Source organism: Amphibalanus amphitrite, unplaced genomic scaffold, assembly GCF_019059575.1.
Source record: "Amphibalanus amphitrite isolate SeventyFive unplaced genomic scaffold, NRLGWU_Aamphi_draft 002016F_arrow, whole genome shotgun sequence".
NCBI lineage: Eukaryota > Metazoa > Arthropoda > Thecostraca > Balanomorpha > Balanidae > Amphibalanus > Amphibalanus amphitrite.
Genome location: NW_024883509.1, coordinates 25,439 through 41,279, shown reverse-complemented (window position 1 = coordinate 41,279; position 15,841 = coordinate 25,439). Strand labels below are relative to the sequence as shown.

The 15,841-nt window shown below is 48.3% G+C and overlaps 1 protein-coding gene across 1 annotated transcript in view; it reads left to right on the top strand.

The window, feature by feature from the left end:
• LOC122376102 (transcriptional regulatory protein AlgP-like) overlaps positions 1 to 15,841 on the top strand; it is a gene marked incomplete at its 3' end in the record, with an annotated part of 57,764 nt that overhangs the window by 21,416 nt on the left and 20,507 nt on the right. The window contains exon 2 of the mRNA XM_043355796.1: positions 2,114 to 3,113. Within this exon, the coding sequence (XP_043211731.1) occupies positions 2,114 to 3,113 (1,000 nt within the window). The remainder of the gene's footprint in view (positions 1 to 2,113; positions 3,114 to 15,841) is intronic.

Here is a 15,841-nt window from a genome sequence, read left to right as displayed (position 1 = left end):
ACCGTGAAAATGACCTTCGAATATGAGCACACTGTGAATGGCCGCCCAATAATGTGCACAATTGTGCCGTGGAGCATTTCACCGTGTCCCGCTGTATAGAGGCGCCCAGGCCGAGTCATTCTCTCGGCTCGTGCCTCTGTGATGTTTGTTTGTGTTCGTTGTCATGGCGACGGTTTGAGCTGCTGTGGACGGAATACACAGGTGGGAAGAGGCACCACCAGCTCGGAGGAAAGTCGTCGGGTCAGGGCAAAGGGCAACGCCAAATGGAATGATCGTTTTTATGTTGGTGATAAACGAACGGTAGCCGATTTGGCGAACGGCTAACGATAATACTGTCAGTCTGGGTTGATGACATTTCGGTGACATTTAGCGGATGACGTTGATGGTTCTCCAGCTGAGTCGAACCGGATAATATGTCCTAAGTGAATGTCCCTGTTAGATTGGTATTAGAAAGCTGTACTTACCAGCACTTGATCCGTCTAACGCACTTTCACAGGTGTATTTATATCCCAGCAAAATCGAACGCAAATCAATGAGAGTGTATTCGCCGCGGGAACTCACAGCTGGTTACATTAGAATGAAGAATCTACTTACATATTCACTTTATTTTCATGGTTGCTGCTAAAGCAAAAGTAAACCCGTTGTCCTCGACATGTATGGTCAGAGCTGGTAGAAGGCCTAGTTATCTTTGTTTTTAGATTTTAAGCAAACACGTGACCAAACATCTTTTACTCTGACCCAACTTGACCCCAATATCACTTTTGTATCCAGCTAGGCAGATTATTCTTCTTATTGAAGAGATCTAGGTCAACTCAAACAAATTAACTCGTGACCAAGTCGTATGCTGAGAAATGCGTCGAGATATCGTCCCACTTCTTTTGTGTTAACTTACAGATTTGCATAAAAAGGCTTTCGCCATATAGGCGTTTTCTAGCAAACTGCTATGGCCGGGAGGGTTGGAATCGGTGCCGCATTCTGTATATATTTCAGTTCGAATGTTTTGTACTTGGTGTCAGTGCTGAGCAAAGATCGATGGTCTCACCGAGAAGTGGGCCATCGCACCTTTTTGTGAAATGACCGTAACTGTTTATGTTTATATCTCTTTTGTGAGCGCCGACAAAGCGCCATAGGGACAAGGTGTCTCCTTCGGTTTTGTATTTTCTAAGGTTGACACTCTGTGTACAAGTTTCATTGGTCTTTGTTTGAAACGTAAGCTGTTGATGACTGAATCAAGAACAATCTTCGTTTATCGCTCGATCGAAGTGATCGTGGTAGAGATCCGAACCTGCATAAGAAATACCCATCGAAGTGGACCCGGATTATTAAAAAATTTCCACATTGCAACGTTTTCGAATATCATAATAATCAAAGGTTTCGCTTTGCTATAATCAAACAGCCTGCAATAACATTATATTGATTGCCTTTTGAAGTTAACCGAGCAGCACATTAGCTATTAGCCATTTGTCCATCAGCCTTTGACGTTCTGATTTGTTCGATTGTCATCGTATTCGTGTTCACTGTTCGTGTTCCGTGAACTGTTTTTGTTCAGTCGTGTCGCGGTGGCTGCGTGTGAACGTGTTTGTTCCGACGTGATTGGTTGGTCACCTGTTGATGTAGAGTCGAGCCATCAAACATGCACGAGTCTGCGATTTAATAGATGTTTTGTTGTACGTGAAATACCCTTAGAGAGCCGATGAAATCACGATAAAATCGATGAAACAGGCCAATGAAATGTTTGGTTTCGTAGCAATCTTCCAATATATACTGTCCCTTTTGTCCTTCAATTATCGACGCCTATCTCTCCCTCCCCGGCCTCTCAGTCATTCGCGCCTGATGCCCCCGTCTCTCTGCCTTTCAGTAGCTGAGCCCCCCCCCTACTCCCCCTAGTCTTCAGTCGCAACCCCTCCCCTCCAGTCCTGACGCTCCCTCACCCCACTCCCTCCAGCTCTCTACCATACTGACGTCCCCTTCCTTTAACCCTTAGCTACTGACGCTCACTGTCCCTCAGAAGCTGACCTCCTCCCCATATACCCCCTCCCAGTTACTGACGCCCCCTCCCCACTCCCTCCAGCCCTCAGTAGCTGACGCCCCCTCCCCCCGCTGTCTGTTCCAGCTGGTCCCGGTCGCGGCAGCCACCGCGGTAAGCCGGCACCGATGAGTGCCCCACCTGTGGACGCGGGCCGGCGCGCGCCGCCGCCGCCACCGACGGCCGCCGGTTCCGACGGCGGCGCCGCCGGCCGACTGGCCTGCTCACTCCAGTCGCTGCGGGGTAGGCTGTCGCGCGGCCGAGCGCCCGACACCGTCCCCGCTCCCGCCGCCGCCGCTGCCGCTGCTGCCGCTACTGCGTCCCCGGCTGCTGCCGCGGGTCGCAGTGAAGGTCCGCCCGCCGCGGCCGCTCAGACCAGCGACCGACGGCCCCAGGAGCAGTCGGGCTCGCGCGCGCCGTCCGCGTCCAGTGAGGGCGGAAAGACACGCGAGAGTGGTGACCAGAATAGCGACGCGAGCGACGCACACCCCAACGGTGCCGCCGGGAGCACAGCGCGAGGGGACGAGTCGGTGAGAGACTCTGTCGCAGACGACGCGAGAAAGAGCGAGAACTCGGGTGTCTCGAAGTCATCGGGCGCACCTCGAGCCGGGTCTCTGGGTTCGACAGAACCGACGACTCAGCCGTCTGCGACCAGGGCGGACTCTGTGCCCGCTCAGCAGCCCGCTGCGGTCGCTGGGAGTTCCACAGAAGCTCCGGCGGTGAGCGATTCCAGTTCAGCAAGTTCGACCACCTCGCCAGACACAGCGCCTGAAAAGCCGCACGTTTGTGGGTCCTTCTTCTCACCTTGCTGCTCCGCGCGCCGCGCCGGAGGGGGTGTCAAGACGTTCAGCGGCGCATCGGCGACGAGCACCGGCGCTTCGGCGAGCACTGGCGCTCCGACAGCCAGACACAGCGGCTCAGAACGACACCGGTCTCCTGTGAGCCTAGCTAGGATCCTCTCCCGACCGGTGTTCACTAGCAGTCCGCCGCCGCCGGCCCGCAAAAAGTCCAGTGTGGTGTACTTTCATCCCGAGTTTCAGCCGGGGGTGATTGGAGAAGACGACGCAACGGATTCCAGCAGCCCCAGGTGAGTCTTGGGGTCACGGGTCACGGGTCATGGGTCACGGGCTAGTCTCAGGTCACGGGTTGATGTCAGGTCACGGGACAGTGCCGGATCGTGACCAGTCCCAGGTCAGTTCTGAGTTACTGGTCACGGGTCTATCCTGAGCCTTCTCAGATCAGGGGCTACTTTTATGTCACTTTGATTCCCAGTTTATCGTGTCGTTCTTGTCATCTTCCGATGCATGTTTGCTTGGTGCCACACATTGTCATACTCATACGTCTGTATTCCACGTTTGCTCCACATATTGGCACCTGTGTGAAGTGCGTGCTGATTTTGCGGAGGAAGCCACCTGCAGCATTACGCCACTCACGGTGGTGCCTGTTGAAACTCATTGAAATTAAATACCGTTTTACCTTACTGATGCACTTGAGCTTAAGCGCGATCTGTTATGGTTAAGGCATTTTCAACGAGCGAAACCTGTGCTGCACGTGCGCACGTAAAGTGAAACGTTATCCCATGAAGATACAGTCAGCTTCTGCACAATTCTTCCGGTTTTGTCCGGTTTCATCCAGCCTTCATGATGGAAGTATCTGTCATCATTTATCCACGTGCTTTGTGTAGCAAATTGTGGATCACACCTCACACATCTTCATTTCCATCGGGACTTCCCATACCTTCTATAATTACCATCCCCCTATAATCCTCTTCAGCTAGCTGATCAAGTTAGTCCTCATCCTGCCTCACATCTATTCACTGTCTCGGAGAGACCGACCGTGGAGCCAAATTCAATCAGGTGTCATTATCTTACAAACGGTGTATGTAGAGGATGTGCAGGGGCACCGCCACGGATTTTTGACTGGGGGGGACGGACTGACCGACTGAAAACCCCAAAAATAGACATTCTTACCGTGTCTTTTTCGGTCCGATGTATTGAACGTTTAAAGCAAATATGCCACTTTTAGCATAGGGTTTTAAACTGAAGTAACAGTTTTGTAGCTTGAGCTGAGACAAGAATTAACAAAAAAAAAGAGCTTTTATGGCCCAACGATCGCCCTAGTCAAAGATATCAGTATCGAATTTAGGTTTGAATACTGAAGTCATTCCCATAGACTACACTTTGTCATTTCATTACCGAGGAATCCATTCCCTTACGGAAAAATGCTAGCCAATCAGCATTCAGCTGGTTTGAACTACGTAATACGAGTATGCTTGGTCAACGCGTAATCAGTGCAATATAAGTAGCCTCTACGAAAGATGGAAAACAGTTCTTATGTAAAAATAAAATAAAATCCTCTTTGCAAATATTCATTATGTTATTTTCTGACCATTCTAAGCATAAAAACTCATAACTGTGGCAAAACATCTGGTCTGAGGAAAGTGGTTTAGGCATGGCTATAGACCGATTTACCACCAAGTACCTACCCATATACAGATCCGACGTCCGATTCAATTTGACACGGCAAAACCTCCAGTACTCTATCAGGCTATAATTGCTGATGTATGCCACTAACCTGATCGGTAAGGCATATTGCATAGGAAATGCATATTGAATACCCGCGTGGGGGAGGGGGCGTTGTATAGTAACAATCTCTCTTTTTTGGCAGTGCATGAATCGGCGCGAAGCGCCGCGAAAATTGGCAAAAAACATCAGGCAAAACTGCTCCAAAATACGGATTTTGCAGCCCGTGTAACAAGCTTGATACCAGAAAACCTTATGTTGCGATTCCAAGTTAAAGAACGTATAAATACACCAGGCGGATGTATTTTTGATCGTCAGCAAAATGAACAACCATGGCCGGGCAGGGCTCCGACTCGGCCCAGTACAAACTCTGCACCAAGATAAGCCTACTCTATGAAATGAGAGCCTCGTTCATGGCTCCCCAACCCGTGAATATCCTCCCTGAATAGGCGCGTGGCCGTATGAAATAGCGGCCTTGCAAGGCACACTCAAATGATACGAACAGCTCCGTGAATATGCTCGCCGAACAGGCCGCTCAGACTAGTAAGGCTAACATATTCACGGCGCTGTGCTATCGGTGGTTGGGTCCAAAACATGGCTCCCCAACCCGTGAATATCCTCCCTGAATAGGCGCGTGGCCGTATGAAATAGCGACCTTGCAAGGCACACTCAAATGATACGAACAGCTCCGTGAATATGCTCGCCGAACAGGCCGCTCAGACTAGTAAGGCTAACATATTCACGGCGCTGTGCTATCGGTGGTTGGGTCCAAAACATGGCTCCCCAACCCGTGAATATCCTCCCCGAATAGGCGCGTGGCCGTATGAAATAGCGACCTTGCAAGGCACACTCAAATGATACGAACAGCTCCGTGAATATGCTCGCCGAACAGGCCGCTCAGACTAGTAAAGCTAACATATTCACGGCGCTGTGCTCTCGGTGGTTGGGTCCAAAAAGCGTATGTGGAACGAGCCGGACAGACTCAGTCCCAGATTTAGACCCTCGAATGTATATGCGTCGCCGAGTAAGCAGACAGCAAGCCTCCCAGACGAGTCTGCCGACGTCCCCAGCAAACGCATATAACATTCGAGGTCCCAACGCACCAGCCGCGACAACAGACATTGCCCGACTGCCCTCCGCCGGCGCGCCCCCACCCGACCTCGCCTCACAATCACGTGGTCAGCAGCCGACCAATCACTGCACGAGTACGCGCCGCACAGCCCCGCTCCAGCGAGAGATGCTGTGCCGCAATACAGCGGCAGCGCGTCGGCCGGGAAGCTCAGCCGGCGGCCGGGCGAATCACTGATCACAGCAAGATGCAAATATTACTTAAAACCACTCATGACCTAATTTCAACACCTTAGGTCAGGTCACCAAGTGAAGTAGTCAAGTCGCCTCAAAGTTTTGTTGTCCTCCCAACCGTATAGCTTATTTCTTAGAAGCTGGAAATTTAGTGTCGTGTGACTGCAGAACTGTGGGGTCGGAGCCGGAATCAGTCGGAGTTGATAGTTTTGGCTAGAGTCGGAGTTGAAGTCTTCGAAATTGTTCGGATTTTGACTCCGATGTCGGATTGGTTTAAAGTCATGCTCTCTTGGCGAAATATTTATAGTATTTATATACTTGGCGACTGGCCCATTTTCGGCCAGTCGTGTAATACGACACACGTTGATCACGATATCAAAAATCGGCAGTTCTGCGATGACAGGTCGGACAAGAGCTGGAGATTTTGTTGGCCGAGGTGTCAGGGGTCAGACCAATGCATGGCCCACACCCCATATACTGAGTATGTAAACCTCCTGGACCCTCTCAGATTCGGCACCGTTCTATCTCTTCCATCCTCAGGACAGTCAAATCCTTCTCCTCCACGCCGCAACCCCCCTGCTCCGGGCTGGACGGGCAACTCTATCCCATGCGGGAATGGCTCCACTGGAGCTATAGTCCTTTGCCGGGTGCAGTGAATGCCAATGGGCTGGGCTGCCTGTTCAATTGGTCGGGTTCAGCCCAATTGTGGCTCACTGGGGTGGCTGCCCAGACCAATGTCTCCCACTAATTCTTTCATCCTTCCGGCTCTGAAATGGTCTCATTGGACAGAAGGGCCTAAGCAAATTTCGAGTATGGATAACAACCAGTAAAACGCCCTTTCGATAGGCGTTATCACAAGTGTATTCGCGGCCATTGGGGCGACGTAAGAAAAGAAGAAAACAACTGGCCCCAAGAACTTTAAATTATCAGTTAGCATGCATCTTTTCCTTGATCTGTAGAGAATTTACCATTAATTGCTAGAGAAAATTGCATTTAAAATCTTCCGTCTATGCTTTTTTCATCGTTTGCACAAAATGTTCTTTTATTAACCCGCGCCCCGCGGGGGGGGCAGAATCTGCCCCCCCTCCCGTTTTTCGCCAATAACTTCTAAACGCGTTACGCCAGCGACGTCAAACTTTCAGTACCTTATCATACATCAATTTGACACGTTCCCTGAAAATTTGAGCGAAATCCGTCGGAAAATTTTTGAGAAAATGACGTTTTAGTGACGTCATGTTCGCCATTTTCGCCTAAAAAATGGCAAAATTTCAAACGCCGCTAACCCAGCTAACAATTTGCCGTTGTTACAACGTCGTTTAAACGTTGTCAAATGGTTACCACAACGTCCCGATTTGTCATTGTGATAACGTTATTTTGTAGACTCCAGACAACGGCGTGACAACGTCATCCGACCATGCATTTGAATGTCATCACAACGTTTCTGTAACGTGGCCGTGACGTCCCAAAACTGTTCTTACAACGTCCCGCCAACGTTATGAAATGTTTTCTGTAACGTGCCAACAGTTTCTGGGACGTTGTCACCACGTTTCCACAACGTGACTATAAAGTTCGTTTTTTCTAAGTTCGACCCTCACTGTAAACATCTTTTTGAACATAGCACGAGAATTGCTAGCTGAATTACTTAGAAAACTGGCTAGCGCACATTGTACTGCAGACATTAATAATATTTTCCAAATAAGTTTTAAACACCGATGATATACCGTTCTGTTAAACGCCGTGCGATCTATTGATCAGTTCAGTTATAATTTCTGACAAAATGTCTATCCCTGTGGGGTTGTATATAAAGTCAAATACGAGCTAGGAGTCTGGGAAATAAGAGCCAGGAAGAAATATTTTTGAGTAAAATTAATCGTCTGCGAAATCAATGTGCGCCAGCCAGTTTTCTAAGTAATTCAGCTAGCAATTCTCGTGCTGTGTTCAAAGAGATAATTACAGTGAGGGTCGAACTTAAGAAAAACGGACTATACAACGAGTATAGAACGCTTTGGCTACGTCTCTGTGACGTTTCTGAACGTTTTTATCACGTGCGCACCACGTTGTCGCTACTTCGTATTGCCGTCCCTGCGACCCTGAGTAAACGTCCTAAACATTTTCGCAACGCCCTCTCAACGTGTTCGCAACATACTCAGAATGTGTTTCCGACGCTCTCTTCCCGTTCTCTAGACTTGTAAAAAAAGGCATGTAAGAAGTGTATATTTCAATATATCATACAGGTCAATTTACAAAACAAAAAACGACGGCGGCGGCATCGGTGATGGGGCATGGGGCCCAGGGGCGCCCCCATGGGGGCGTGAGACGGAATTGGGTTCTACCGGCTCTGGCGCTAGCCGCTAGCACGCCAGAACTGGTGGAAGTTCACTTCTTCACTAACCCTCGCTGGGAGGATCACTCGGCGGACCGTTAGGCACCGGCTCATTTGCGGCCTCGATGTCCCTAGGCAGCTGGCAGTGCCTGACTAGACGGTCTGCGCACCACCGTTCCGGTCGCAGCTTCCGGACAGCCACTTCGCTACCGCATTGCCGACAGTAGGCCTGCCACAAGGCGCGCTGACGAGTTGCAGGACGTCTGCGGGAAGACATGAGGGAAAATCAGACATTCAATTCATGAAAAAATCACAAAAATACCTGCACCACTTTCCGTAACAGTGCGACAGGCTAGATCAAACATGTCAACACCTTAGAGGCTAGAGCTACAATGAACTGTAGCCTAGACCGCACGATATTACAAGGCACAATCTTGCAAATGCTACTCGTAAAAGTGGTACTTTGACTTACCAGTCAAAGCAACAATCGCATCAAACGCAGACAACTGGCGCTATCTTTCATCTTCCAGCTATCTCAGCCGCGCCCGCCGCCGGCCCTCACTGCTCGCTCGCGCCGCGTAGACTGCTGCTCGGCCGGCTGGCTCTGAACGCCGGCCGTTGACACTGACGTCACGGCCCCTCAGGCGAGGTCAGGGCGCGAGCCACTGCACCGTTCGCCTGAGTGGCGGCCCGCGTGGCTTGCTGGCAGCCGCGGATAACAGCCGCGTTTACATAGGGATAGTTGCAAGCCTCTAGCTCCGCCTGTGATGTTGCAAAACATGCCAATGACGCTTTGCAATTTACACATGTTATATTATATATATATATATATATATATATATATATATATATATATATATATATATATATATATATATATATATATATATATATATATATATATATATATATATATATATATATATATATATATATATATATATATATATATATATATATTAGAGAGAGATAGAGAAAGGTATCAGAATTTACTTGTAAAAACACCGCTAATTATTCAGTACCTATAATGTCAAGGTTGTGAAAAACCGTTTTAACAACGTGTTGGCGACCACCAGCTTACAACGTAAACAGTCCAAGTGTTAAAAAATGTCAAATTTAACGATGAAAACTGAATATGCGCATTGAAAGTCAAAGGAAATGCATTATATGGCCATATATGTCACCATGCATTATCAAAATATAATGCTGCAAGTGCGCGGTTGCTGCAACGTACCAATAAAACGTTGTCACGACGTTTTACCACGACTTTCAGACCAAACCATGGCTTCACAACGTTCAGAACGTTGCTATAACGTAATTAAAACGTAATTTCGCAACTTACCAAAACACGACGTTGTGACAACGTTGTAGTAACGTTTCCTGTTAGCTGGGAACATCTTCATTTTTAAAGGAATCAAGACGTAACAAAAAAGGTTATACGTGATTCTACTTTGTCTATCAAATGGCTATCTCGGTTTTTTGAAAATTTTGGATTTTGGCCCAATTTTTTTAAAAAAACTGACTTTTTTGGGAAAATATTTATAAAATCCAAAATTTTGAGTGTATCGAAAAAACCGGAATATATGTCAAAGAAGTGGTCTATGTGCACCTACATACCAATTTTCAGAAGAATCGGTTCAAAAATGTGGAAGTTATTCAAAATTTTATGACGTCACGACACACAAAAATTTTGAAAAATGATTTTTTTGGAAGTTCTAGACCTCGTACGGAAACAAAAATAGCACCATTCGATTCGCCGTGAAAAACTGCATCAGATAGACACCTTTTTAGGCCTTAACAACCGACTTCAAAATTTGACCTCACTTGACCTGACCTTGACCTGACCTCGACCTGAAATTCATCCAGAGGTGGTCCATGTCACTTATTGAGTGTGCCTATTGAATTCTATGAGTAAAATGACCCATAAAACATGTGTCGCACATGCCCTTTTCTATATTTTGTTTTTGGTGACCTGACATGACCTGACCTGACCTTGACCTTGACCTTTGAATGACATTGTATGCAACGAATATTGTCTTGGTAGTCTAGGAACACGTTTTGGGCAATCAGTCTCAGTCCATTCTTCGGCAAATACGGTGCAAGGCCGATACTGTAGAAACTTGCATCTTGTACCCTTGACCTGACCTTGACCTGACCTCTGACCTACTTAAGCAAAAAAAATTGGGCTCTTAAGATCCGCCTTGTTGAGAGCTTTCGATTGCCGTTTTCCCCGTCTTTCTACGACCATCGGTTCGGAAGTTAGACAGGGGGGCAGAATCTGCCCCCCCCCCCCCAGCAGGGCGCGTATGGCTGAATAGCCCAGCGGGGCGCGGGTTAAGCTAGAAATACTAATTAGAAATAGTTCCCGCATCATCAAGAACAATAGGGAAGGCTTGAAGTGAATACAATAATCTAAACGGTGTTGTAATCTATGTGAAGACACTTCTAAAATTGCCTGTAGAAACATTGAAGGCAAAAGTTCAACTTTTTCACAAGACGGATGTCTATAAACCTATTCAACGTGTGACAACCAGGGGGAGGCACTCGCCTTGGCCGTATATGGGCCAGAATGTCTAACGATTTCCGCCATGTTGTGTATACCAAAGTCTTGAAAAGTTGATCACTGCAATCAAACTGCAAGCATGAAGCAGCAGCACTTTTGAGTAGTGTACCTCTCACTAAACTGCACCTCTGCTACCGTACATGCAATTTATATTTCTGGTATACACAACATGGCGGAAATCGATAGACAAAAACAAGTCACCAATGCTCCTTCCAGTATATATTAGAGTTCAGTGGTGACAACTCAGCCGGTATTTCGTCGCCTACAGTCCAGCTTTCCCTATTGACCAATAGAGGCGCTGCTATCGATGTCCGCCCGTGCCGCCTAACGTGGGGCGACCAACGGAGCGAGCGAGAGCGTGGGCCTTGCACGTGCGAAATTGCAAGGGGGTACCTCCAACTAACTTGTGCACTGCACCCTACTAACCGGTGACTGTGCCAAATTTGAGCGCAATCGGCATAGCCGTTCTCGAGCTCTGGTCTGGAAGCGGCACCCTGCAAGTGCGCACGTGCAAAATGGGTCCCGACTGACTTTTGCACGGTAGCCTACTAACCGATCCCTAACCATGTATAAAATTTCAGCACAATCGGTCCAGCCGTTCTCGAGATCTGGAATCGACCCCTGCACGTGCGCACGTGCAGCAGCACCTCAACTGTAGCACATGAGTATGCATTGCCTAGTGGGTACCTACCTATACATGCCAACTTTCAGCGCAATCGGCCCAGTAGTTACCGAGATATTGCAATTGTTACAAAACTGACACCTCTTCATTTTTCACGTGGCACTTGCATAAGGGGTTACCCACATTCATCGGGAATAGTCCAACACTTGCTAGAAGGAATAAAGCTACCCTACCGAAAATTATGGCATGTAATTCGGTCGAGTGGCTGCTGAGATATAAGCCTCGCCAAAGCGTGCCGGCCGCTCATACTCAGAAATTTCCGTTATCTACGAAAGACTAAGCTCGCTTCGCTCGCTCCGTAATGAGTTTGGGGGGGACGTCCCCCTTCCATTCTGAGAGTGGGGGGACGCGTCCCCCCCATCCCCCCGGTGGCGGCGCCCATGAGGATGTGGATTAATCCATTTGCCCCGGTGACACCCAGGGGAGTTTAATGATTACAAATCCCGAGGGTATTGGTCCCTCCCTGCTGGGATATATGGGGACTAACAAGACTGGTTGTCACTATAACGTGGATTGATGTAATCAGTGAAAAATACCTTGCACTGCTGTGGATACACTGGATTTGTGCTTAGGTATATAAGAATGCCTTTGCATAGAATTGTGCGAAATTATAATCACAGCAAGGCTATGTTTGGCTTAAGTCTACATTTGATCTTTTCCCAAGACATATTGAGTAAGGAAATCAAAAATAGCTGCTGGCTCTTCAGGTAAAGTTGGCCAAATTATCGTTCGTTCATTTGGTAGCGCTTGGTTTTAGGGTTTCCTGCGTGGAATGTTGATCATACCTTATATGTTTAATGTCTCTCTTACTAGACAATGTCTCTCTTACCAGACTACTTGAAAAATGTTGCGAGTCCAGCCCGCAGAAGGGTCTTACCACTAATCAGTAGTTGTACCAGGTATATCCCGTTTAGCACTTCACTTGATGGGCCGTGTGGGGTCGTAAAGAGCGGTTAGCAGCCAAGAGGCGGACACAGCGGTTGTCATGGAAACCACGGCATCGAAACAAAGCCACTGGAGGTGGCCGTTCCGATTTACACACAGAACAGCACGGTGTTTCCTAAACAACGACCTTGTTTCCGAGTTAATTGTGGTCGAAAGTGGGCATTCGTTCAGTGCGCTTTTGCCGGCTGGCACCAACTCTTTTTTACCACCAACTTGGGAAAGTGTGCTGTCGCTGACATAATCTAGTTAACAGACTTTAATTAGGCCATTTAAAGTCAATAAAACTGCATGTGAAGAGGCCCCTTAGGAGCTGTTTGACTAGAAGTAACTTCGAATACCCAATATGTATGGTGTAATAATCTAGAGAGATTATACGGTCAGCTATAAGCGCGTAGCAACTCACTTCTAAGTCATAACTCTCACTCACACCGTCTCACTTTTGAGCCATGACTGTGACTCACTCGCTTTCTCACTCGTGAATCACTTACTCTATAACTCGACTCACACACTACTGACGGGCACGGAACTCACGCACGCTAGTGTCTGTTGAATTCCTCTCGCCAGCCCTCGGTTTGTTTGGGGCGGCTCCGAGTGACGAGTGTTTCAGACGATTGACCGAGATTCAACACTGTGCGACCCCCGGGGGATGAGGGGGAGCGGAGGGGTGTGAGTGTTGGCTGGACCCAGAAACGTAAGGGCGAGGGGAGCGGGGGGGGGAATGTCACTTGTGCGTCAGAAGATGTTACTTGTCAGGCGCGAACAGCTGGGTCGTGTTAGGCGGGACAGACTCAGTCAGGTCAGGTCAGATCAGGTCATGGTTATCTGCATCGTCTTACAGCGTTCTAGAAAATCGCGCGCCAGCTCACGTGAGTTGATGTCAAGTCATCGCTCTAGTTAACACCGTTCTGCCAAATCACGTCGGCTCATTCACGATTCAATCACGTCAATGACGAATCACGACAGCTCATTTCACGCACCTACTTCACATAAAATCAACCTGCTTCAGATCAAATAAGGTTCCCTTCAGCGCTCACACCAACCTTCAGAGCTGAAGTGTTTATTCCGGGCAGTGAAGCGTTTAGCTCGCTTCGCTCGCTCCGTAATGAGTTTGGGGGGGACGTCCCCCTTCCATTCTGAGAGTGGGGGGACGCGTCCCCCCCATCCCCCCGGTGGCGGCGCCCATGAGGATGTGGATTAATCCATTTGCCCCGGTGACACCCAGGGGAGTTTAATGATTACAAATCCCGAGGGTATTGGTCCCTCCCTGCTGGGATATATGGGGACTAACAAGACTGGTTGTCACTATAACGTGGATTGATGTAATCAGTGAAAAATACCTTGCACTGCTGTGGATACACTGGATTTGTGCTTAGGTATATAAGAATGCCTTTGCATAGAATTGTGCGAAATTATAATCACAGCAAGGCTATGTTTGGCTTAAGTCTACATTTGATCTTTTCCCAAGACATATTGAGTAAGGAAATCAAAAATAGCTGCTGGCTCTTCAGGTAAAGTTGGCCAAATTATCGTTCGTTCATTTGGTAGCGCTTGGTTTTAGGGTTTCCTGCGTGGAATGTTGATCATACCTTATATGTTTAATGTCTCTCTTACTAGACAATGTCTCTCTTACCAGACTACTTGAAAAATGTTGCGAGTCCAGCCCGCAGAAGGGTCTTACCACTAATCAGTAGTTGTACCAGGTATATCCCGTTTAGCACTTCACTTGATGGGCCGTGTGGGGTCGTAAAGAGCGGTTAGCAGCCAAGAGGCGGACACAGCGGTTGTCATGGAAACCACGGCATCGAAACAAAGCCACTGGAGGTGGCCGTTCCGATTTACACACAGAACAGCACGGTGTTTCCTAAACAACGACCTTGTTTCCGAGTTAATTGTGGTCGAAAGTGGGCATTCGTTCAGTGCGCTTTTGCCGGCTGGCACCAACTCTTTTTTACCACCAACTTGGGAAAGTGTGCTGTCGCTGACATAATCTAGTTAACAGACTTTAATTAGGCCATTTAAAGTCAATAAAACTGCATGTGAAGAGGCCCCTTAGGAGCTGTTTGACTAGAAGTAACTTCGAATACCCAATATGTATGGTGTAATAATCTAGAGAGATTATACGGTCAGCTATAAGCGCGTAGCAACTCACTTCTAAGTCATAACTCTCACTCACACCGTCTCACTTTTGAGCCATGACTGTGACTCACTCGCTTTCTCACTCGTGAATCACTTACTCTATAACTCGACTCACACACTACTGACGGGCACGGAACTCACGCACGCTAGTGTCTGTTGAATTCCTCTCGCCAGCCCTCGGTTTGTTTGGGGCGGCTCCGAGTGACGAGTGTTTCAGACGATTGACCGAGATTCAACACTGTGCGACCCCCGGGGGATGAGGGGGAGCGGAGGGGTGTGAGTGTTGGCTGGACCCAGAAACGTAAGGGCGAGGGGAGCGGGGGGGGGGGGGAATGTCACTTGTGCGTCAGAAGATGTTACTTGTCAGGCGCGAACAGCTGGGTCGTGTTAGGCGGGACAGACTCAGTCAGGTCAGGTCAGATCAGGTCATGGTTATCTGCATCGTCTTACAGCGTTCTAGAAAATCGCGCGCCAGCTCACGTGAGTTGATGTCAAGTCATCGCTCTAGTTAACACCGTTCTGCCAAATCACGTCGGCTCATTCACGATTCAATCACGTCAATGACGAATCACGACAACTCATTTCACGCACCTACTTCACATAAAATCAACCTGCTTCAGATCAAATAAGGTTCCCTTCAGCGCTCACACCAACCTTCAGAGCTGAAGTGTTTATTCCGGGCAGTGAAGCGTGTGCTTGTGTGGGTGTGTAGGGCGAGCGTAGCACTGAAGCCTATATTTGTGAGAGACCGTCTCCATGCATGCGTGTCTGTCTATTTGTGTGCTTGTTTGTAGAGCACGCACCCAGTTTTGGTCGGTCTGTGAAGAGAGCGATCGGCGCGTGCCGAGACGAGTGATCCGTGACAGGTTAGGGTGGGCAGCCGGTACACACGAGCGGGCGGGTGGGCGAGGATGATGAATTGATGGGTGCTGATTGAGATGGACGATCGGGGCTCCCTCCGAACTCGACCTCGGTGGGGATATCGATGGTGTATGTTGACACTCCACCTGAGTGTGTTTGTGGAAACGGAACGGCACCGCTGTGTTGAAATGAAGTCGCGCATGAGTGGGTTTTATAGGTGCGGCAGATGGTTTTGTTGCTGTATTTGGTTTTGAAAGTGGGGCATGTCGTTGGACAAAAAGCGATAGGATTCTTTGAAGACATGACAAGCGGATAGCGAAGTGGAAATCAAACCGAGCAACAACAATTTTCCGGTCCAGAAAGATCGTTGTTTTTGTTTTCTTTCATCTAATATCGAATCAAAGCATCGGATGCGTCGGTTCACTTTCAATCAAAATGATAACCACATCTTAGTTTTCCATCTGGATCAGGAAAACTGATC